Source organism: Saimiri boliviensis, chromosome 1 (genome assembly GCF_048565385.1).
Source record: "Saimiri boliviensis isolate mSaiBol1 chromosome 1, mSaiBol1.pri, whole genome shotgun sequence".
Lineage (NCBI taxonomy): Eukaryota > Metazoa > Chordata > Mammalia > Primates > Cebidae > Saimiri > Saimiri boliviensis.
The window spans coordinates 269778785-269802264 of NC_133449.1; the positions used below are offsets into that span (position 1 = coordinate 269778785).

The 23480-nt window shown below is 41.9% G+C and overlaps 1 protein-coding gene across 3 annotated transcripts in view; it reads left to right on the top strand.

Annotated features, from left to right (window-relative positions):
• Positions 1–23480, top strand: part of MTMR12 (myotubularin related protein 12) — a 101638-nt gene that overhangs the window by 33965 nt on the left and 44193 nt on the right. For all 3 annotated transcript variants that reach the window (XM_039469759.2, XM_074386792.1, XM_039469763.2), the window contains exons 2-5: positions 15869–15929; positions 18547–18689; positions 20805–20877; positions 21748–21878. In XM_039469759.2, coding sequence (XP_039325693.1) covers positions 15869–15929; positions 18547–18689; positions 20805–20877; positions 21748–21878 — 408 coding nt within the window. The remainder of the gene's footprint in view (positions 1–15868; positions 15930–18546; positions 18690–20804; positions 20878–21747; positions 21879–23480) is intronic.

A 23480-nucleotide genomic window follows, 5' to 3' on the forward strand; every position in this document is an offset into this window, starting at 1 on the left:
GCTGGTCTTGAACTCCTGAGCTCAAGCGACCCACTTGCCTTAGGCCTCCCAAAGTGCTGGGATTATAGACATGAGCCACTGTGCCTGGCCTTATTCCTCGTTTTATCCTCGGCATTTGGTACTTAACATATTCAGGAGCTGTTTCTTGGAAGGAATTGGTATATATTAGAGATAGGTCATTTTGCAACTCTGAGTAACCAGATACACAACTTGAGTACTGACTCAGGCCCATTGGAGCCCTGTGATTTTGGCTTACTCTTTAGAAACATAGTTCTGAGAAGAGATCAGGTTGGCAACTTTTTTGATGCTGGACCAGCTATGTGATATGGTTTCCAGTAGTTGTGTCTTCTTTGAGCCATAAGCTTGCTAAGGAATGGGTGGCAGTTCTCAGATTCTCATCTCTTGTCTGGCCTAGACATTGCCATAATGGGAATGCTTTCTGGCTCAGCATGGGCGAGGTTCTTAGATGATGTGGGGGTAGTCGCAGCTGTGGGTTCTGGGAATTGCTGATACTCTCAGTGGGATCCAGAACAGATGTAGCTAGTTTCTTTTGATCTGTGGGAGAAGACTTGTGGAAACTGGACGACTTATTTTTCATGTCTTCATCTTTTTTTAAAATTAAAATAAGCAGGCTGGGTGCAGTGGCTCACGCCTATAATCCTAGCACTTGGGAGGCTGAGGTCGGTAAATCATGAGGTCAGTGGTTCAAGACAAGCCTGACCAACATGGTAAAACCCCATCTCTACTAAAAATACAAAAATTAGCTGGTCGTGGTGGCACACACCTGTCATCCCAGCTACTCAGGAGTCTATGGCAGGAAAATTGCTTGAACCCAGGAGGTGGAGGTTGCCGAGATCACACCACTGCACTCCAGCCTGGGTGACAGAGCAACACTCTGTCTCAAAAAAAAAAAGAAAAAAATTAAATAAAAAGTAGCCATAACATTGGAATAAATATTGAAATAAGGAATTAACCTTGGCTGGGCAGGGTGCCTCACACCTGTAATCCCAGCACTTTGGGAGGCCAAGGCAGAAGGATCACTTGAGGCTGTCATGCTTCTGTTCTAATTGAATTTAAGCTCCACTGAGATACTCTGGTTTCGAAAACCTTGATGTGCTATGATCCCCGTGCCAGCAGTTTTTGCCTTTTCTTTGTGCCATAATGGCAAGCTTTGTTCAAACTCAAATAGAGTAGCAAGAGATGCTATACAAAGCACATAGACCATTTTTAACTGATGGATTTGTTGAAAATTTGCACAATTTTTAGAGTTAGTTTTTTAAGAAACGTCTGTCAGCCTAACCAGTAGAACCAGTTCTGCCTGATTATTAAAGAACTATACCTTTTCTGCCTTTTTGCTGCACATTGAACATGACAGTTATTGGAGTCAGTGAGGAATGTTATCTCATGTTTCACAGCTGCAGAAGTAGGTTGTCAACATCTGCTAAGTAGGCAGTTGTTAGGGAGTGTCAGTTGAAAGCACAGAGGCTTACGGGCAACTCTAGGCTTTTCTCTAAAACCAGTTTATGGTTTAAGAAGCTCCCACCATCCCAAAGAACAGGGATAGTACAGAGGCAACTCTCACTGGATGCTGGTTGAATCAGCTTCTAGATCCTGGAATGTGCTGGACCCATCCACTGCTCTCTCAACAGGCTTCACAAGTAATAGTCTTTCCATTAAGCTTTAGAGGAATCCTCTCTTTCTCCAGTATATTGCAATATGAGTAGAGCGTTTGGTGATGCTATCCATATTAGTGGCTAAGCCTAGCTATTGTTTCTTTTCTATTCTTTTTTTGGGGGGGGACAGGGTCTTGCTCTGTCACCCAGGCTGGAGTACAGTGGTACAGTCATGGCTCACTGCAGCCTTGACCTCCCAGGCTGAAGTGATTCTCCTGCCCCACCCTTCTGAGTAGCTGAGACTATAGGCACATGCTACCATGCCTGGCTAATTAAAAAAAAAAAAATTGTGGAAATGAGATTTGGCCATGTTGCCCAAGCTGGTCTCGAACTCCCAAGCTCAAGTGATCCAATCTGTCTACCTTGGCCTCCAACGGTGCTGGGGTTACAGGCATAAGCCACTGTGCCTGGCCAAGACTATACTTGAAAGGAAGCAAGAATTGCTCAGTCATACATACCAGTGTTATTCATGATTAGAACTTTTCCTGGAGTCTCACTGAACTCTCAAGAGTTGGTTGGGATGAAAATTAGAAACTTCTACCTCAGAGGATCCAGTGGAGTGAGTCATAAGAGTAAATCTTTCAGCAGGTGTTGAGGAGCCTTGAGGTTCTTCTCCATGCAGCTGGCCAGTGTCATTTAGGTTGGGTGTAGGTGTCTTTTGTTGTTGTGCCCCTTTAGCTTCCTTTGGCCTCTCTATAACTTTCATTTGGCTTCCCCTGGTCACTTTGTGTTGCTTACTTTGACCTGGTTTCAGGTGGGTCTAGCAGGCACTTCACTGATCATTCTGCCTTGTTTCTCCTTTTTCCTTTCATTTCTTCTTTCCACATGACAGTGTGGCATTGAATAAGAATGCAGACTGGGCCAGGATACCTGGGTTTGACTTTCACCTGTGTCACATACTAGCAGGGTATCCTCATCTGTAAAATGGAGACAATCATGGGTATAATAACTCTATTGCAAAGGTTTGCTATGAGGATTAAATGAGTTAATAAATATAAATGAGTTAGTAAGTAAATATAAAGCTTTTTAAACAGTAGCTGGCACTTACAGCCCAAGAAATGTTTGTTGTTATTCACTTCTCAACCTCAGTAAGGGCTGGCCCTGTATGCACTTTGGAAAAAGGAGCAGTAGACTTTGGCATTCACAGATTGGACATTTGTGATTTCTACAGTCCACAAGTGACTCTTGGTCACAGTGTAGTAATTTGTAATGCCACTAAGGAAGAAATTATATTTACTCATTCAGTTGTAAAAGTTAGACAGCCTTTAATCACTCGTCCAGCAAATTTGCCAACAAAGACAACAGCTTATACACATTCAGAGTACAGCATGGTTAGGAGTAGGGTGCACATATGGGAATTTTAGGGACACTCACTCTAAGATCCACATGTAGGATTCAGCACATCCAGACACAGGTGCTCGTCTGTGTACCCTTGTTGGTATCCACCTCGCCTCTCCTTCATTCAGCTATGTTCATTCTCCTGGGATCAACAAGCAAATAATGGTACGTCTGTTTTCTTTTAAGAATATTGAAATATATTAGCTCCTTATTTGTCAGTTCTTTGTTTTCTTTGTGGAGTTCAAAAAGCGATCGTGAAATATAGGGATGAAGAGACTACAGACATTATTACTGAATACTCTCCATCTGTCCTTCCTACCCATCCAAGCAGGTAACTTCTGAAAACCAAATTCAAAGAAAAACTCCAATTAAACATATTTTTGAGGGGAGGATTTCTTTATGATTCTTGTTTGTATACCCTGATGTTTTGGGGTCCTCTAGGTTATTTCTCTTCCTGGGACTGGTGTTTATTTTTATTTGAGGGGGGATGCAAGGATAGTAGTGATGATGGTATTTTTTTTTCCTGGGTTGATTATCTGTAAGAATTGCATAGTGTATATTTCGAATTTTTTTGAAGTATTAAACAGAGAAGGATTAGATACTAGTGATGATTGAGTACAGTGTGGCACCTTAAATTCCAGTGCTCCAGTGCATATGTGTTTCTATTCTCAATTTGTTACCACCTTTCAGCAACTTGATCTACTGTCAACAAAATTAGTAGCTGAGAAAGTGTTTTTGTGTGTGTGCATGCCCACGCAGGCCCTTCCTCAGATGTGGTCTCTTAAGAAAGCCGTTGGTCTACTCTTTTGGTCTTGTAGAAGGTTCAAAGTGCTTTCTGTTGCAAAAGATAAGATGCATAATGACCAGACCTAAATCATAGTGGGCTGCTAGAAGATAAATCCTATTAGTAGAAAAATACCATTTCTTTTTCCATGGCTTCAGATATTCCTAATGTAGTTAAAGTCTTATGGAATTAGGGCCAACTAGAGTGTTGCTAATTTCAGGAATTCCTGATCCACAGAAAAAAGAGTTGTGAGACCTCCTGAGTAGAGTCAGTTTAGTTAATATGGGAAACAGGATTGGGCGAAAAGTAGAAGTTATTGGTCTCATGTAACAGAGATCAGGCTGGAGTGCAGTGGAGCAATCTCAGCTCACTGTAACCTCCGCCTCCCGGGTTCAAGCTATTTTTGTGCCTCAGCCTCCTGAGTAGCTGGGATTGCAGGCACATGCCACCACAGCAGGCTAGTTTTTGTATTTTTGGTAGAGATGCGGTTTTACCATGTTGGCCAGACTGTTCTCAAACTCCTGGCCTCATGTGATCCACCCACCTCGGCCTTCCAAAGTGCTGTGATTACCAGTGTGAACCACCACACCCTGCTGACAGATTCTTGAGTAATTCCTCTACTTTTTGTTTACTCATGAAAGGAAATCAAGAAGCAGCACAGGTTCTGCTACCCACAACGGTTATAACAAATTACATTACCAAGTATATAAAGTCCTCATACTAGGGAGTACTTTTTCCATTTTATACTGGAGGAAACTGAAACTGAAGCTCAGTTGGTTTAAATGACATGAGCAAGGTCATGTCTGTGGATGCCAGAGCCATATTTGGACTGTGGCCCCCAGATCTGTATTCTTTCTCTTTTTAGTATAAATACAGAGGAAAGATTGGAGAGATATAGAGAAAGACAAAAACTTAAATTATTAGTGCTATGCTGTATAAAAAATACAACTTTCTACTTTAAAAATTTTTGTTTTAAGATATACATGGATACCCACCTAATATGTAGATGCAAATACATTTTTCTCCCTCATTTTCTATTTAGTTGAAAAAATGAGTATTAAGTGTTCATTCTAGAAAAGTAGGGCAACTTTTAGGAAATGAAATGTCCGTGTTGTGTCCTTTTAGCACTTCGGTATCAAATGCAATGGAAAGAAATTGCTTTGGAACCTTTAGGGATGTTGCCTCTTGGAATTTGCCCCTCTGGCTAGAGGAAATTAATCTGAGAACAAGGATTTCAGTTTTTGATTCAAAGCCGGTGATAGGAGCATTTATAAGCATTTTGACCTGTGAGAGCTTCATTGTATCCGCACACACCCCCACCACAGTTCTTTTTAAGATCTTTGTGGCAGGGCCTTGCCCTTTTCATGCCTCTCCTAAGGTGCCCCAGGATCATTACACATTTGTGATGATGTGTACTTTGTATGTGAACTTGGTAAGCATCCAAATAATTGACTTTTCGAGAACCAGTGAAGTAAAAACCACCTGGCTAGCTCTCAGCAGGTCCTCGGGAGTGGTGGTTGACTTTAACATCCACGTGCTTTTGTCCTGCATGTCAGGGGTCTCCAACACCTAGACCGCGTACTAGTATTAGTCCTTGGCGGCATAGCAAGAGGTGAATGTAGGAGTAGGGGCAGCAAGCATTACCTCCTGGGCTCCGTCTCCTATCAGATCAGTGGCGGCATTAGATTCTCGTAGGAGTGCGAACCCTGTTGTGAACTGCACATGCAAAGGATCCAGGTTATACACTCCTTATGAGAATCTAACTCATGTCTAATGATCTGAGGTGGAATAGTTTCATCCCAGAATCATCCCCTGCCCCCTCTGCAGGCACCCCCAGGTCCATGGAAAAATTGTCTTCTGTGAAACCAAACCCTGGCTCCAAAAAGGTTGGAAACTGCTGGTGTGCATGACAGATCCTTGAACCTGAAGTACAGTTCTCCTAATGGAATTTTTCTTACTTGTTCTGATCAGTTTTGTAGTAAGAGTTTCCTTTACAAGCAATGGATGCTACAGTGATTTTCTCTTTTACAATGGGAAACTGGAGATCTTGTTTGGTAGAATTGGTACATAACAGTGAAGAATATAGGCTCTAAGTTCAATGGGGCTTGCAGTTCCTTGGTTAGTAACATTTTTTTTTTTTTTGAGACAGGGTCTTACTCTGTTTTCCAGGCTGGAATACAGTGGTGCAGTCATGGCTCACTGCAGCCTTGACCTGCTGGCCTCAAGTGATCATCTCACCTCAGCCCTCCAGGTACCTGGGACTTCAGGTGTATACTACCATGCCTGAATGATTTTTTAGTTGTTTGTTTTGTAGAGATGAGTCTCACTGTTTCCTAAGCCTGTCTCAAACTCCTGAGCTCAAGCAGTCCTCCCACCTCGGCCACCCAAAGTGTTAAGATTATAGGTGTGAGTTGCTACGCCCAGCCATAACTTACTTTTTAAAAATAATACCTCAAACAAGTTACCGAACCTCTTGATGCTATTTAAGCCTCAGTCTCCTCATATGTAAAATGTACATAATACTAGTAGAAGCACACATTGGAGATGTTTTGAGTTTAGTTCCAGACCACCACAATAAATTGAATATAAATATAAAGTGAGAGGCTAGTCGCAGTGGTTCATGTCTGTAATACCAGCACTTTGGGAGGCTGAGGCAGGCAGATCACCTGAGGTCAGAAGTTCGAGACCAGCATGGCCAACATGGAGAAACCCCATCTCTACCAAAAATATAAAAATTGTCCTGGTGTGGTGGTGCACACCTGTAGTCCCAGCTACTTGGGAGGTTGAGGCAGGAGAATCCCTTGAACCTGGGAGGCAGAGATTGCAGTGAGCTGAGATCACACCACTGCACTCCAGCCTGGGTGACAAAGCAAGACTCCGTCTCAAAAAATAATAACAATAAAAAATAAAGTGAGTCTGCCAGGCATGGTGATGGAAGCCTGTAATCCCAGCTACTCAGGAGGCTGAGGCAGGAGAATTACTTGAACCTGGGAGATGGAGGTTGCAGTGAGCCAAGATCACGCCACTGCACTCTGCCTGGGTGACAGAGTGAGACTCCATCTCAAAAAAAAAAGAAAAAAGAAAAAAGAAAAGAAAAGTGAGTCACACAATTTTTTTTCTTTCCCAGTGCATATGTTTTAGTGCATTAAGTGTGTAATAGCATTATGTATTTAAAAATGTACAGGGCCAGGTACGGTGTCTCACACCTGTAATTCTAGCACTTTGGGAGGCTGAGGTGAGTGGATCACCTGAGGTTGGGAGTTCAAGACCAGCCTGACCAACAAGGAGAAATCCTGTCTCTACTAACAATGCAAAATTAGTGGGGTACAGTGGCATATGCCTGTAATCCCAGCTACTCGGGAGGCTAAGGCAGGAGAATCGCTTGAACCTGGGAGGCAGAGGTTGCGGTGAGCTGAGATCACACCATTGCACTCCAGCCTGGGCAACAAGTGTGAAACTGCGTCTCAAAAAAAAAAAAAAAAAAAAAAAAAAAAAAAAAAAGATGTACATTACCTTAATTTAAAAGTATCTTATTGCTAAAAAGTGCTAACAGTCATCTGAGCCTTCAGGAAGTTATAATCTTTGCTGGTGGAGGGTCCTGCTTTGATGTTGATGCCTGTCGACTGATCAAGGTGGTGGTTGCTGAAGGATGGAGTGGCTGTGGCAATTTCTTAAAATAAGACAGCAATGAAGTTTGCTGCATTGATTGACTCTTCCTTTCATGAAAGATTTCTCTGTAGTATGTAATGATGTTTGATAGCATATTACCTACAGTAGAACTTCTGTCAAAATTGGAGTCAGTCTTCTCAAACACTGCTGCTGCTTTGTCAATCAAGTTTATATGTATTTCCGAATTCTTTGTTGTCATTTCCACAATGTTTACAGCATCTTCATCAAGAATAGATTCCATCTCAAGAAACCACTTCCTTTTTTTCTTCTTCTTCTTTAAGACAGGGCGTCACTCTGTTGCCCAGGCTGGAGTGCAGTGGCTCTGTCTCAGCTCATTGCAGCTTCCCTGTCCCAGGCTCAAGTCATCTTCCCCACCTTAGCCTCCCAAGTAGCTGGGACTACAGTTGTGTGCCATGATGCCTGGCTAATTTTTTGTACTTTTCTTAGAGATGGGGTTTCACTGTGTTGCCCAAGCTGGTCTTGAACTCCTGGGCTCAAATGATCTGCCCACCTTGACCTCCGACAATGTTGGGATTACAGATGCAAGCCACCACGCCTGGCCAGTGAGAAAGAAACCACTTTCTCTGTGCATCCATAAGAAGCAACTTTTCACCTTTTTTTTCTAGTCCTCTGGGTTATTTCTCACTTTTTCAGTGTCATGAGATTGAAGCAGTTCATGTCTATCTTCAAGCTCAACTTTTATCAGTAATTTTAGTTCTCTTGCTGTTTTCACCACATTTGCAGTTACTTCCTCCACTGATGAACCCCTCAAAGCCGATCTATGAGAGTTGGAATCAACTTCTTAACTCTTGTTAATGTTGCTATTAAGACCTCCTCTCATGAATTGTGAATGTTTTTAATGGCATCTAGAATAGTAAATCCTTTCCAGAAGATTTCCAGTTGACTCTGCTGAGATGCATCAGAGGAATCACTATCTATGGCAGCTATAGCCTTATAAAATTTATTTCTTAAACAGTAAGACTTGAAAATCAAGATTACTCCTTCATTATGGGTCTGCAGAATTGATGTTGGGTTAGTAGGCATGAAAACAACATAAATCTCATTGTAGATCTTCAGGAGAGTTCTTGGGCAACCAGGTGCATTGTCAATGAGCAGTAATGTTTTGAGCAGTAGTATTTTGAAAGGAATTAATTTTTCTGATCAGTAGGTCTCAACAGTGGTTGTAAAATATTCAGTAAACAATGCTGTAAACAGATTTTCTGTCATCCAGACTTTGCTGTTTCATTTATAAGCACAGACAGATGAGATGTAGCATATTTTTTTTTGAATGGTAAATGAGCATTGGTTTCAACAGCAAGTCACCAGCTGCATTAGCTCCTAACAGTCAGTTATCCTTTGAAACTTTGAATCAGTTCATTGGCCTCTCCTTTCTAACTATAAAAGTCCTAGATGGCATCTGTCTCCAATAAAAGGCTGTTTTGTCTCCACTGAAAATCTACTGTTTACTGTAGCAACCTTTATCAATGATCTTAGCTAGATCTTCTGACTAACTTCCTGCAGCTTCTACATCAGCAGTGGCTGCTTCACCTTGCATTTTTTTTGTTAATAGTTTCGTTTCATAAACCTCATGAACCAACCTCTGTTAGCTTCAGACATTTCCTCTGGAGCTTCCTCACCTCTCTTAGCCTTCACAGAATTGAAGAGAGCTAGAGCCTTGCTATGGATTAGGCTTTAGCTTAAGGGATCACTCAAACTTTCTCCATATCAGTAGTAAAATGTTTTACTTTTTTATCCTTCATATGTTCGCTGGAGTAGCACTTTTAATTTCCTTCAAGAATTTTTCCTTGCATTCACAACTTAGCTAACTGGCACAAGAGGCCTCACTTTTGGCCTGGCTCGGCTTCTAAATGCCTTCCTCATTAAGCTTAATCTTATCTAGCTTTTGATTTAAAATGAGAGACAAGCTATTCTTCCTTTCACCTAAACACTTAGAGGCCATTGTAGAGTTATCCGTTATCCTAATTTCAGTGTTGTTGTGTTGTGTCTCAGGAAATATGGATGCTCAAGGAGAAGAGACATGATAAACAGCTGGGTGGTGAAGCAGTCAGAACACATGTAACATTTATTGATTACGTTTGCCATCCTATGTGGACATGATTCATGATGCCCCAAAGCAATTAGCATAATAACATTAACGATCACTGATCACGGATCATCATAACAGATATAATAATGAAAAAGTTTGAAATATTACAGTAATTGTCAAAATGTGACACAGAGATAAGAAGTCAGCATGTGCTGTTGGAAAAACGGCACTGATAGCCTTGTTCCACACCAGGTTGCCACATACCTTCCATTGCGAAAAGTACAATATCTGTGAAGCACAGTGAAGTGAGGTGCAATAAAGCAAGGTAGGCATGTCCTAGAGTTGTGAGGATTAATGATATTCTAATGAAGAGTACTTACCTGGCACATGGTAGCTGGCTGTCAGTCTTAAGTATGCAGCTGAGGTGGAAGACAGATTGTAGGGGGCTTTGATCACTAAGCACAACCTTAGATGCATCTGTTACTACTGCCCAGGAGCCTTTTTGACTTTTGATTTTTGGTAATATTCCAAATAGGTGAGTTTGCAATATGTTCGTTTCGTTTGGAGGAATATCATTTGTTATTTATTTATTGGCATTTGAGGCAGGGACTCACATATTTTTGATGATTCAATTACCTTTTTAAGATGCTGGCTATTCAGCACCAGTGTGCATCTTGTTATGTTATTTTATTTTGTTTTGTTTTTCATTGCATTTTAGGTTTTGGGTGTTACGTTATTTTGACTTCTCCTTTCCCTGTCTGCAGTGCTGAAGGAAGTCTGATGAATAGTAGCAGTTTTTGTAGAAAGTTGAGTGCTATTAGGAATCTTGGTGGCTTTTCTGTCATCCCCTTCCAATGTTGAAATCACCACTTGCTTCACAAAATAAATGGCAAATAGGTGGCTCCTGGATGACTTAATTGCTTTTTGAGGTTTCCCTTTTCTCTGTCAGATCAATTTTTGGTCAGCAGCCTGGGACCAACATTAAAACATACTTAGCATTATTAAAGGAAAGAAGAGTCGTCAGTGCTTTTAAAATGAAAAATGTGTACTATGCTTTCGGGGCACTTGATAAAGACGGTGTGTGGGAAAAGGTCCCCAACCACTTTTTTTCTTCTAGGAAATGCTGTAGTCGATTGGTATTCAGTCCTGAAAATACGGTTATATGCTCTGACCAAGTAATTTGGAATTGAGGGAGTGGGTTTACAAGAATCTTCCTTTCCAGCTTTTAGTGAGGGAAAGCCACGAAGGACACTGCCTCTTTCTGGACACAGATGCTCAGACTCACTTCTATATCGTAATTTTTACCCTTGCGTAGGCTCTCACGCATTGTCACATAAAGTGGGCAATATACCGCTATCCATTCTTTTAGATGAGGCACCGAGACCAGGGAACTTGCCCACGGTTCTCCTGAAGTCTTCGTAGGCTGGAACCCACCCAGGATCTTGGTTTAGTCCTAGGCTTTTTCCTGAAAGACATTTACTGGAAATGGTAAATACTATGTGCTTAATTCACTCTCCTTAAAATCTTTCCGTTGTTCCCTGGCACTGCCCACTGGATAAAGACCAAATTCAATATGGCATGCACATTCCTTTAGGCTGTGACCCACCTCCAGCCATATTTCTTGCCTCTCTCACGTGACTTAACTCCATGGGTTACATCTTCTTTTCTTTCTTTTCTCTTGTCCTTCTTCTCCTTTCAGCTTGTCTACTTACTGAACTCTGACACATTCCATATGAGCCACTTCCCTAGAAGGACTGCTGTGGACAGTCTTTCCTGTCTTCTTTCCCTCTGTTAGTCTTCCTACAATTAGGTGCCCCTGTTTTGTGCTCTCGTGTCTGTATATCAACACGTTTATTATGGCATCCATCATGTTGCATGTTGGGATTATCTAGTCTCTGTCCTGAACTTCAAGCTACTGTTAATCCCTCAGTGCCCAGTACCTAGCACTTGGTAATAATTCATTTTAATTATCTCCGTCTCTTATAAATGACCTTCTCCCTGTCATTGTACAAACTTCAGCTATCTGTAGAGGCATAGCATCTTCTACTTTAAAAAAGAATGTGTGTGTGTGTGTGTGTGTGTGTGTGTGTGTGTGTGTGTATGTGTATGGTTGTATGTATATACATATAACAGTTTAGAATGACAAGGCTAAGAATGATGTGGGTTTGTTGTTGTTATTATTGCTTTAAGTTTTTAAAGTCACTTTCTGCTTTATCCAATGTGTGTTTAGGGGGGTGGGGTGGGGTGTGTGTTGCTACACCCAGAGAAGTCATACAGGGAATGTGGTGGTAGCAGCCAAGGAAAGCCATTCAGGGGGTGTTTTCATCAGCTGAATAATGGCAAAATTCTTTGAGGGTCTTCCTGTTTGGAAACCTCATACATCCTCACCCCATCTAAAACCCACACACTTGAGGCACTTGAGGCAGTAGTGCTGTTTCTGGCATCTGGCTCTCCTCTACCAGTCTTACCTGTGAGGTGGTGGCTGTAACATTAGTTCCTAATCCTGTGGCACTATATATATTGTACATTGATATGTTGGGTGACGTGTGGTCTCTCTGTTATTAATGCAATTGACCTAAGTCAGTGTCTTTGGTGACAATTAATAGAAACCCACTCTTGCTAATATATGCCAACAACAGAATTTTTTGTTGTTGTTTTTTGGGAGATCATGTCTCATTCTGTCGCCTAGGCTGAAGTGCAGTGGATTACAGGTGTGCACCACCACAACTGGCTAATTTTTATATTTTTAGTAGAGATGAGGTTTCACCATGTTGGCCAGTCTGGTCTCGAACTCCCGACCTCAAATGATCTGCCTGCCTCGAACTTCCAAACTGCTAAGATTACAGGCATGAGCCACCACGCCCGGCCCCAACAATGGAATTTATTATAAAGATACAGACACAGGTGTGAATTATGGAACTGTAGCCCAAGGTGTGTTCAGGCCTCACAAAAGCCTGGTAAGCCATGGAAGTCCAAGCCAAATCCTCCTCATATGTCTGTTTTCTGTAGAACAGCCTTCTATGTTTCCCCATATTTGTGGCCAAATGTACAACTCTATAGCTCAGGTAGCTAGCTTTGTTAGTATCTCTTAGTCCTTCCTGAAAGACATTTGTGGGAGCCAAAGGAAAAGGAGAAAGGAAATGATTAGCCCAGTGTATGTGGGGCCATTGTGCTTATTCATTTCCCCATGCAGTTGACTTGCGGGGAGGTGGTATGCTCCATAGGGTTGTGGGAGCAGGCAGCAGTAGTCTGAGGAAAGGGAGTGTTGGTAGGACAGAATCCTAAATGGTGTCTTCTGAATATTTTGTTTCTGGAATGTAAAGAAAGAATTTGGCCAGGTGGAATGGCTCATGGCTGTAATCCTTATGCTTTGGGAGGCCAGGGTGAGAGGATTGCTTGAGGCCTGGAGTTTGAGACCACCTTGGGCAGCATAGGAAGACCTCATCTCTACAAAAAATTAAAGAATTTCACTAACGGTTTCAAGAATTAATATAGGTAGTTTTGAATCTTATAAATTCTTTCTGCTGATGTAACATTAGGCTAGTCTTCTCCAAGTTTGCACCAGTGTTTGGGCTAAAGTCTAACTTTTAGTCAAGATGACCTCTCTAGTGTTCTAACAGCCAATTGAATTTAATGAGTAGCTTTACTTTCTCCTCAGAGAAAGACGATAGAACCTGTCAAAAATAATTGTGCTTGCCGGGCGCAGTGGCTCACTCCTGTAATCCTAGCACTTAGGGAGCCCAAGGCAGGTGAATCACGAGGTCAGGAGTTTGAGACCAGCCTGACCAACATGATGAAACCCCATCTCTACTAAAAATACAAAAATTAGCCAGGCCAAGATCATGCCACTGCACTCCAGCCTAGGCAAGAGAACAAGACTCCGTCTAAAAAAAAAAAAAAAAAAATTATGCTTTAATTTAGTTCTTTGTCAATGTTACATGAGGAAAAATCTCAGTGATAATTTTTTTGTTTTGCTTTGAGATGGAGTCTTGCTTTTGTTGCCCAGACTGGCGTGCAATGGCGCAGTCTTGGCTCACTGCAACCTCTGCCTCCTGGGTTCAAGTGATTCTCCTGCCTCAGCCTCCCAAGCAGCTGTTATTACAGGTGCCTGCCACCATACCTGGCTAATTTTTTGTATTTTTAGTAGAGATGGAGGGTTTTGCCATGTTGGCCATGTTGGTCTCAAACTCCTGACTTCAGGTGATTTGCCTACCTCAGCCTCCTAAAGTGTTGGGATTACAGGTGTAAGCCACTGCACTCAGCCAAAAATTTTTAAATTACCAAAACACTCATAGCTTTTAACATGCAGGAATAGTTCCTCTTGCTTAAGCCCAGACCAATACATAGAATCATCTGGGGAGCTTTTTACAAAACCAGGGCATCAGCCTGCATCCCTGCACTATAAGTCTGCAGGCTTATGGGTGCCTGAGAATCTGTTTAGATAAAAAGCTCCCCATGTAATCTGACCACCCCAAATATGAGAAGCACTGCCTCAGAGGGACTTGGTTTATTGGCATCTTAGTTACCTCCAAAATACACCATGCTCAAAAATGAGTTCCCAGGAAAAGCCATAACATTTTTCTTCAGCCTCAAGATGGGCTGACCCAAGTTTCTTCTAATGCCATATTTTAGTCTGAATTAACAAATTCAGAAAACTTCCTACCCAGGGCCTTCTATCAAAAAAAAAAAAAAAACCTTATTTGTTGATAAAACTGGTTGTGTATTATAGAATTTTCCACAGTCAGAATTTGACTGATTGTATCCCCATTGTATTATTTGACATGTTTCTCTGTCCCAGTGTTTCTGATAAATTGGCTGATTGCCATGGAAGTTCAAGCAGATGGAGGTTAGAGATTTTGGCAAGAACACTTCATGGGTGGTGTGGTATACTTTATTCGGAGGCCCATGGTATGTCTCTTTGTTATGTTAACAGCTATGTCTTTTTTTTTTTCCCAGACAGCCATGTCTTTTTTAACAGCCGTAGGTGATCATCGCTTTATTCATTAATGTTCGTAATTAATTATCTTTGAGTATCCAATAAATACTGAGCCCCAAATAGAGGCACTTGAATATATTTTTACTGAGAAGCAGTGACCCAGAACCTGGCCTTGATTCTCCTTTACAAATGATTGTACCTCTTGGCACTGTCTTGTGGTTTTAAGTAACTTAGAATGGACAACGAATGTTCTAGCTCTCTTTATGAGCCCTGGTGTGCTATAGATTAGCTAGATCAATACTGACTTGATACATTCATGTTTTCCTTTGCTTATCTTTGGGCCTTATATATATGTTCATATATATATAACACATATATTTTGAAGAACACATATATTTTGCTTTTAACCCTTGGTCCTTGCTGGAAGGAGAGGGGATCATGCTGTGGCATGTCGGCTCTTTTCTTTGTTTCTTTTTTTTTTTTTTTGAGACAGAATCTCGCTCTTACCCAGGCCGGAGTGCAGTGGCGGGATCTCGGCTCACTGCAACCTCCGCTTCTGGGATTCAAGCAATTCTCCTGCCCCAGCCTCCCAAGTAGCTGGGATTACAGGTGCTCACCACTACAGCCAGCTAATTTTTGTATTTTTAGTAGTGACGGGGTTTCACCATGTTAGCCAGGCTGGTTTCGAACTCCTGACCTCAAGTGATCTGCCCACCTCAGCCTCCCAAAGTTCTGGGATTACAGGTGTGAGCCACTGTGCCGGGCCATCTCTTTTCTTTCTGATTCTGTGCTTGAGCAGCCCTGCTTTGCTGTGCGACACTTCAAGTTGTTCCTTAGATAAAGAGTGTACACCGCTCCCCCTCTGTTGGGACAGCTAGTAGTTATCAGTCCTAAATAATTAGTTTAATACATTGAATATCCATAACTTGTTGGAATTTTCTGTCTTTCTTTAGTTAAAAACGTTTTTTAAAAAGTATCTAACTTGGCCGGGCACGGTGGCTCAAGCTTGTAATCCCAGCACTTTGGGAGGCCGAGGCGGGTGGATCACGAGGTCGAGAGATCGAGACCATCCTGGTCAACATGGTGAAACCCCGTCTCTACAAAAAATACAAAAAATTAGCTGGGCATGGTGGCACGTGCCTGTAATCCCAGCTACTCAGGAGGCTGAGGCAGGAGAATTGCCTGAACCCAAGAGGCGGAGGTTGCGGTGAGCCGAGATCGCGCCATTGCACTCCAGCCTAGGTAACAAGAGCAAAACTCCGTCTCAAAAAAAAAAAAAAAAAAAAGTATCTAACTTGTAAAATAAATGAAAAGCTCCTGGGTGTATGTGATATTTTAGTGTGTATTCTGAAAGCATGGCTTAATGTTACTCATTTTAAACCCTTAAACAAAGAAAAATATCCTTTGCTCTTCTCTTTTAGGAAATTCACACAAATGAAAAGGAAGTAACAGAGAAGGAAGTAACTCTTCACTTGTTGCCAGGTAACTGTCATGTTAGCATAGTAACTCCTATGCAAGGCAAAGCCAGTGATAAATTACATCATCCCTAGCCTTGCTATATTTAAACTCCTTTGTTTTCATCCTCTCACATATAACAGTAATGAATTAGACAAAAATATCAAGGTTTTTAGTTCAATAGCTACACACCTGGGTCTGAGTATTACAACATCTAGAAAGAATTTTTCTTGTTTCCTTTTCCCCCAAGCTGGTGAAAATAAACGTGAGATATTCTCACTGCTTTTACAAGCATATGAGACCTTTTTCAGGCCATTCTACATGGCCTCTTCTAGTATGCTGATCCCCAATCAGGAAAACCTCAATTCCCTACGGAGCCCTACACCCCATACTCTCTTCCTGCTGTCTGAGTCTGTAGCTGCCTGTGAACAATGCAGCCACCATGGTCTCCCAAGGCAACCAGTGGTGGGTGGCCTCACCTGTTGGTCTGTATCCACTTGTGCATGTGAGCATGTATATTGGGGATACTGGGGTTTACCAACCCTGGGGCTGCCCGCACTTTGCCCTGTGGTCATTGCCAAGGAGCCTGGATCGGTTGAATATTTTTGAGATAGAAGACAGTGACTTTAACTTAAGTTTTAATCATTTCTGCATTCAGGAATAGAAACTACTTGGTGTATCCTCTCCATATATGGGATATTCTGTGATCCATGTGTTTAATTCTTTTTTCACTTTCTTTTTCCTAATTCCAAATAGCTTTTTTAAAATAAGGTTTTTTTAGATACATTTTCCCAAAACAATACAGGCTTCATTCTGCCACTTTTTATTTTATTTCAGTTTATTGAGGGGATATAAATCTGTGCAAGTTTCTGACTGATCCACCTTATTTGGTAAAAGAATTCTATAACTTTTTTTGATGTTTTTAAATGTCAAAGGCTTTGTTTCCTATAATGATGACTTAAACGTTACTTTCTGTCTCCTCTTGTTTTTCCTCTTCTTGGGGTTATAGATTTGGAAATTTTATTTTTAGCTTAGCATTATGCATATTCTCCCCTCTCCTGAATTACTTCGCAGTTTCATCTAGGTGTAGGTGTGCAGTGGTGAGTTCACAGTTAACTTCTCTGAGCCTAGTTCCATAAACTAGACAAAGATCATTTTTAGCTCCCAACTCTCGTGATTCTAGACTGTGATCTGATATAAACCAGCTGATTACTATGGGACAGCATGCCATGTTTGCAGAGGGTCTCACCAGGAATGTTGTATTAGCTAGTGCATGCTAATTTCTGGTCTCTAGTACATGAGCATGGGAGGGGGCTGACCTGGTCTTGGGGAGAGCCTCACCGTTCAAAGGTGTTTCACGTTGAGAGTTGAAAGCACAGGGATTGCTTACATGTCTTCCACCATGGACTTAGCAGAGACACTTTTTCTGGGACTATTTTAAACCCTAATGAGGGTCTGTCTTCATTATTTCCTTCGAACTGATCTCTTGAGAGGCTGACCTAGTGACTGAGCTGTCTTCTGCTATTTCCTTAGTGTTTCAGCCAGAGGTAATTAACCTTTTGAAAGAAAGATGAGGGAAAAACACCATAATATGTGTCCCTTCTGAGTGTCTGAAACTCTTCTTTGATTTCATATTGAAAGCTAGACTAAATAAATTTTAAGCCAAAAAGTAAATTTAAAGACCTTGAAGGAGCTGTTGAGAGGGAGATTCCAAGGAGAAGATGGTTATCTGCTGCATGAGAAGAAAAATCCTTTGGGTTTTTTTGTTGTTGCAAAACATTTATACTTAGTTTTTCATTTCTGCTACGGTCTTCTGTTTCTCCTGCCCCCATGAGCTCCTCTGCTTCCAGAAGGCAGAGAATATTTACCTGTTCCCCAGTCCTCATCTTTTTGACTGCAGGGAAGGATACTTTCTGTCTCCAGGGGCTGCAGCTTTCACGTGGGCGGGGTGCTGCAGGTCGAGCAGGAGAGGTGACGCATTGAAAGGAAATATGCTTAAGTAAGAATGAGAGGAAACACGCTTTTCCCCCACAAACCTCTGACCTCTGTTTTCCTCCCAGTGTGGAGCCAGAACAAGAGTGGTCATGCTGTGGAAGACTGCAGTACTTCTTGGATCTATGGAAGCTGCCTGGAAGCCCCATGGCCAGGGAGACACCACCTCTCTCTCTCTCTCAGCACTTCCAGTATTAGAAACTGCCCCCTCTCACAGGAAAGTAGGCTTGAGATCTGCATCTTTTAGGGCAGACTGGGACAAGCCCATCTGTGTTCACTTAGGGAATTGCTTCTATGGAACGTCTGCTTGGGTCAAAGTAATGAAAACACTAAGATCTCTGCATGAAAGTGCAGCTCAGATCATTTGTACCTATTCGGAAATTTCCATTATTCCCAGTGAGAAGATAGAGAAATGTCCTGCATGGAGGTGTATCTGAGCCATTTAAGTTTCACTTCTTGGTGGTTCCCACTCTGCCTCATCTTCTCTTCTACATTTTTGCAGCTCCTGCCATGCTGAAAAGTGTGAAGTTCTAAAGTCCTGAGTTGTACTGTGTGTTTGTCCTTATGTAAAATAGGGCTGGAAAGCCTTTAGGGTTTGCATATTGTATGTTCCCTGAGAACTCTAAGAAAGACTTCTTTTTGTTTCCAACAGGTGAACAGGTGCTTTGTGAAGCCAGCACAGTACTGAAGTATGTCCAGGAAGATTCCAGTCAGCATGGGGTCTATGGGAGGCTTGTCTGCACAGACTTCAAGATTGCCTTCTTGGGTGATGATGAATCTGCATTGGATAATGATGTATGTATGGGTTGCATTTGGCAGAGTTTTCAGGGAATAGTGCGCTTGTGATTCCATTGTCCCCCCCACCCCCATTTCTCAATTACTCTACCCCTCAACACATATAAACACAAAGGACAGAAATCCTGTATGTACGAGCTGCATTTGGTGAAGTTTGAGGGGAATAGTGCAGTTGTGGCTCTGGTGTCTTTTATCACCCAGCTACTCAGTTACTCCTCTTCCCACCATCCCCCACCCTCCCCACTGCCCCACATAAATACACACAAAAACAGAGTTCTTCTCATCACTGGCCTACTCTGTCCTTCAGGATCGCCTTTCAATGGCAGGACCATTTAGAAATGTCTCACCTGCGCCTTGTGTCATACTGGCTTGTTTTGACCTCGTGTTGACACTGTCAACTTTTAATTTTCTTCTGTATTTTAGTGCCATATATATTATACATATATATATATATAAAAACATATATATATGTATGTATATGTATCACTCACTGGAATAACATCTTCCAAATATACTAGTTCCCTGTGTTTTCTCTATACTAAACTCTTCCTTAAACCCAGGAATTGAGTTCAATAATGAAACTGATGGTGAATGCAGCCTTTGAATTTGGGTTTACTATATTTTTGTTTTATTTTTAATTATTAATTTTTTTTGAGACAGGTTCTCACTATGTCACCCAGGTTGGAGTGCAGTGGCACATTCGTGGCTCCAGTAATCTTCCCACTTAAGCCTCCCGAGTAGCTAGGACCGTAGGCATGTGCCATCATGCCTGGCCAATTTTGTTATTTTTAGAGAGGCAGGGTTTTGCCATGTTGCCCATGCTGGTCTGGAAGTCCTGAGCTCAAGAAATCCGCTTGCCTTGGTCTCCCAAAGTGCTGGGATTACAGGCATAAGCCACCTCACCCAGCCCACCTTATGTTTAATCTGAAACTAGTAGCAGTATCCTTGTGAAATTTGTTCCTACTCATGAAGAATGAGCAATGTAGTAAGGAGAGAACTGCCCATACCACTGGGAGAGCACCATATGTTAGTGGAAACCCAGCCAAGGCACTTCCTGGCCCCAGTGTGCCAACCGTCCCAGACCACCCTTGCTTTTTAAATAGCACCAGTGCTGTCTCTTCCATCTGGCCTTGGGCTTGGTTCATAGTCCTGTACAAAGAGAACATGCACTAGAAACTTGAATCTCTTGTTCTTCCTGCTGACTTCAGGTTGCCCTGTCAATCCCCTATTCACATTTGTGTGGAGAAATGTTAACCTGTACATCACTTCCCCACAATTCTCAAAGCGATGGTGTGTGGCATGGTGGGTTCGCCCAGGAGGAGCTCAGAAATGGCATGTTCTGGGCCAGGTGTGGTAGCTCTTGCTTGTAATCCTAGCACTTTGGGAGGCTGAGGCTGGTGGATTGATTGAGCTCAGGAGTTTGAGACCAGCCTGGACAATATGGCAAAATTATGTGTCTACAAAAAAACACAAAAATTAGCCAGGTGTGGTAACGTGTGCCTGTAGTCTCAGCTACTTAGGAGGCTGAGATGCAAAGCTGGCTTGAGCCTGAGAGGTGGAAGTTGCAGTGAGTCAAGATCACCCTACTGCTCTCAAGCCTAGCTTGAGTGACAGAACTAAACCCTCTCTCAAAATGAATCTGGAGCTTTTCTCACATACTTTATTGTCCATTTTTTAGGGATGTCACTGCATTTTCCCATTTTTCTTTCTTTCTTTATTTTCTTTTGAGACAGAGTCTCACTCTATTGCCCAGGCTGGAGTGCAGTGGCACAATCTTGGCTCACTGCAACCTCCGCCTCCCATGTTCAAGCAATTTTCCTGCCTCAGCCTCCTAAGTATCTGGGACTACAGGCACCTGCCGCCATGCCTGGCTAATCTTTTTTTTGTATTTTTTAGTAGAGACAGGGTTTCACTGTGTTAGCCAGGATGGTCTCGCTCTCCTGACCCCGTGATCCGCCCACCTCGGCCTCCCAAAGTGCTGGGATTACAGGTGTGAGCCACCATACCCGGCCCCCCATTTTTCTTAATATCCAAGTAGAGAGTGGTGATTACTCTGCCTATAAATGTCTATCAGTATGCAGAGAAGTCACAGTTGTTTCCTCTTGAATTTTCTAGGAAACTCAATTTAAGAATAAGGTTATAGGAGAAAATGACATTACGCTCCACTGTGTTGATCAGATTTATGGAGGTAAGTATCTGTTTTTCCTTGGGATGTTGCCAACCTTTGAGAGTCTAGCTGATACTGATAATATTTTTTATGACCATTTATAATTTTCTAAAATTTTTTTACATACATCATCTTGTTTAAATCTGTTTTATAGATGCTCAAATTGAGATGTAAAGTGGTTTATATGGGGTCACTTAGCTAGAGGAGCTTGGACTTGAACTTGGAACCTGTTCTAATACTTCACACAATGCCATTATATGCTAGATGTTGATGAGACTTTTTGATATCAGAGTTCGCTGTGTAGGTTTTACTTTATAGGCTGCTCCGATAGAAAGATCTGTTCTATTGCATTCGGATGTCTTTTCTGCTGACTAAACAAGCCTCTCCTGCCAAGCCTCTCTGTTCCACTTCTCTATTTTTGCATTTGGGCCTCTTCAGAAATTGTTCAGTGATCATTTGTGATGTTCTCAAGACTACAAGGTGTTGAGTGAGTCCAAAGTCTGGTACAGTGAGGGGGTATCAGGAGGGGTCCTAGCTGTAAACCCAGGAATTGACTGTCATGAAAGCATGTATCTAGTCATTTCCCTTTCATCTTTTGTAAGCTCAGCTTTCAGAGTGGGCTTTCTTTCGGCCACTGGGTTCAGTTCTGCCAACAGTGGCCAGTCTGTTCTTGTGCTTACTCCAGAGGAGTGAAGAACCTTGACTGCTCTCGGAGAACCAGGGCCCCTGCTGAAGAGATTGCGCTTCCTTTGACAGTCACTTAAAAGACAGGCAGCACCTTTCCTCTCATTGGGAAGTATCCCTAGAAGTTGAGCATCTGCTTTGTTTCTTTAGCATTCACTTATGGCTGTGTAACAGAATTTCCCTTCTGATTTCATTGCTGATCTATAGTGTTTGATGAGAAAAAGAAAACTCTCTTTGGACAACTGAAGAAATACCCTGAGAAGCTCATCATCCACTGCAAAGACCTTCGAGTGTTCCAGTTTTGTTTGAGGTACACAAAGGAAGAGGAAGTCAAAAGGGTAACTAGTTGCATGTGTTTTTAGGTTTTATTTCCCATCAGGTTTTCCCCACTAGCTCTGGTTTTTGCTTATGTTACATGAAGGTTGAGGGGAGGCTTTCACTCTGTGAACTTGAAATTGGTTGTAATCCCATATTCTTTGATTAGAATGTGAGAAGTAATTTGATAAAGTATGCCTGTGTATCATCTTGGCACATGCTACCTTTAATACTTCAGTTCATAATGTTTTTATTCCCAGAGCCACTAGATGGTGGAAGGTGGTAAACTAGGTCAGGAAGCAGTAGAGGAAAATGAAGGAAGGATGAGGGAGCTAGAAGTTTATCCCTGTTCTCCCACCTCTGACAGCCTTTCCAAAAGACAGCAGTGATGGAGAATTCCAGCTCCTATGAGTAAATGAGTTTATCTCTGGGAGGTAATGCGCGGAAGAGAAAGTATACAGGTCAGATGAGCAAAGCCAAATCATCAGATATGCTTTTGGAGACTAAATAAACTTAATCTCCGGGTTACCACAGCAAGTTGAGATATGCAACTGAGAAAACTCAAAGTGGTTGTATCAATTTGATGTTTGTTGTAATTTCCAAGATTTTTTTTTTTTTTTTGAGACCAAGTCTTGCTTCACCCAGGCTGAAGTACAGTGATATCCAAGATTTTTCTTATTAAGATATTGATCTCAGACTTTTCCCTCTCCTGGTAAATACATCAGAGGAGACCTAGCAGGAGGCCTATTCATGTATATTCTCTTGATTACAGTGAGTTTGCATACTTAGCGGTAACTCCTTAATTTTCTTTAAGATAGTGTGGTAGTTCAGTTAGAATAATAAACATGACTTGTATCTATTTTGAGCAAGAAAAGAATAGTATAGATATAGAAAATTTCCTGAGAAGGCAGAAACTTCAATTTGAACAATGGTTTTAGTCACTTAATCAAATATACTTTTGTTTGACACAGTAGACAAACAGAAAGCATGATAGATTGATTGATTTCCCTTACCTTCTATAAGAAGGTCCTGAAGGCCTCAACAATGGATTAGAATAGCTGTGTCTTGGTTATCATCTGATATCAGCTGTAAGTCTTTGACATGTCAGAGTTTTGTGCTATCTGACTTAAAATGGCACTTCTACATTTTTTAACACTTTAAGAAATTAGACTATGTTTTAAAATTTTCCCCAGAAACTCGGAGTTCTTAGAAAACCTGACAGATTGGGCTGGGCACAGTGGCTCGTGCCTGTAGTCCAAGCACTTTGAGAGGCCGAGGCGGGTGGATCACCTGAGGTCAGGAGTTCAAGACCAGCTTGACCAACATAGAGAAACCCTATCTCTACTAAAAATACAAAAAATTAGCTGGGCTTGGTGGCACATGCCTGTAATCCCAGCTACTCGGGCGGCTGAGGTAGGAGAATTGCTTGAACCTGAGAGGCAAAGGCTGTAGTGAGCTGAGATCTCGCCATTGCACTCTAGTGTGGGCAACAAGAGCAAAATTCCATCTTAAAAAAAAAAAATGGGCCGGGTACGGTGGCTTATACCTGTAATTCCAGCACTTTGGGAGGCTGAGGCAGGCAGGTTATTTGAGGTCAGTAGTTTGAGACCAGCCTGGCCGATATG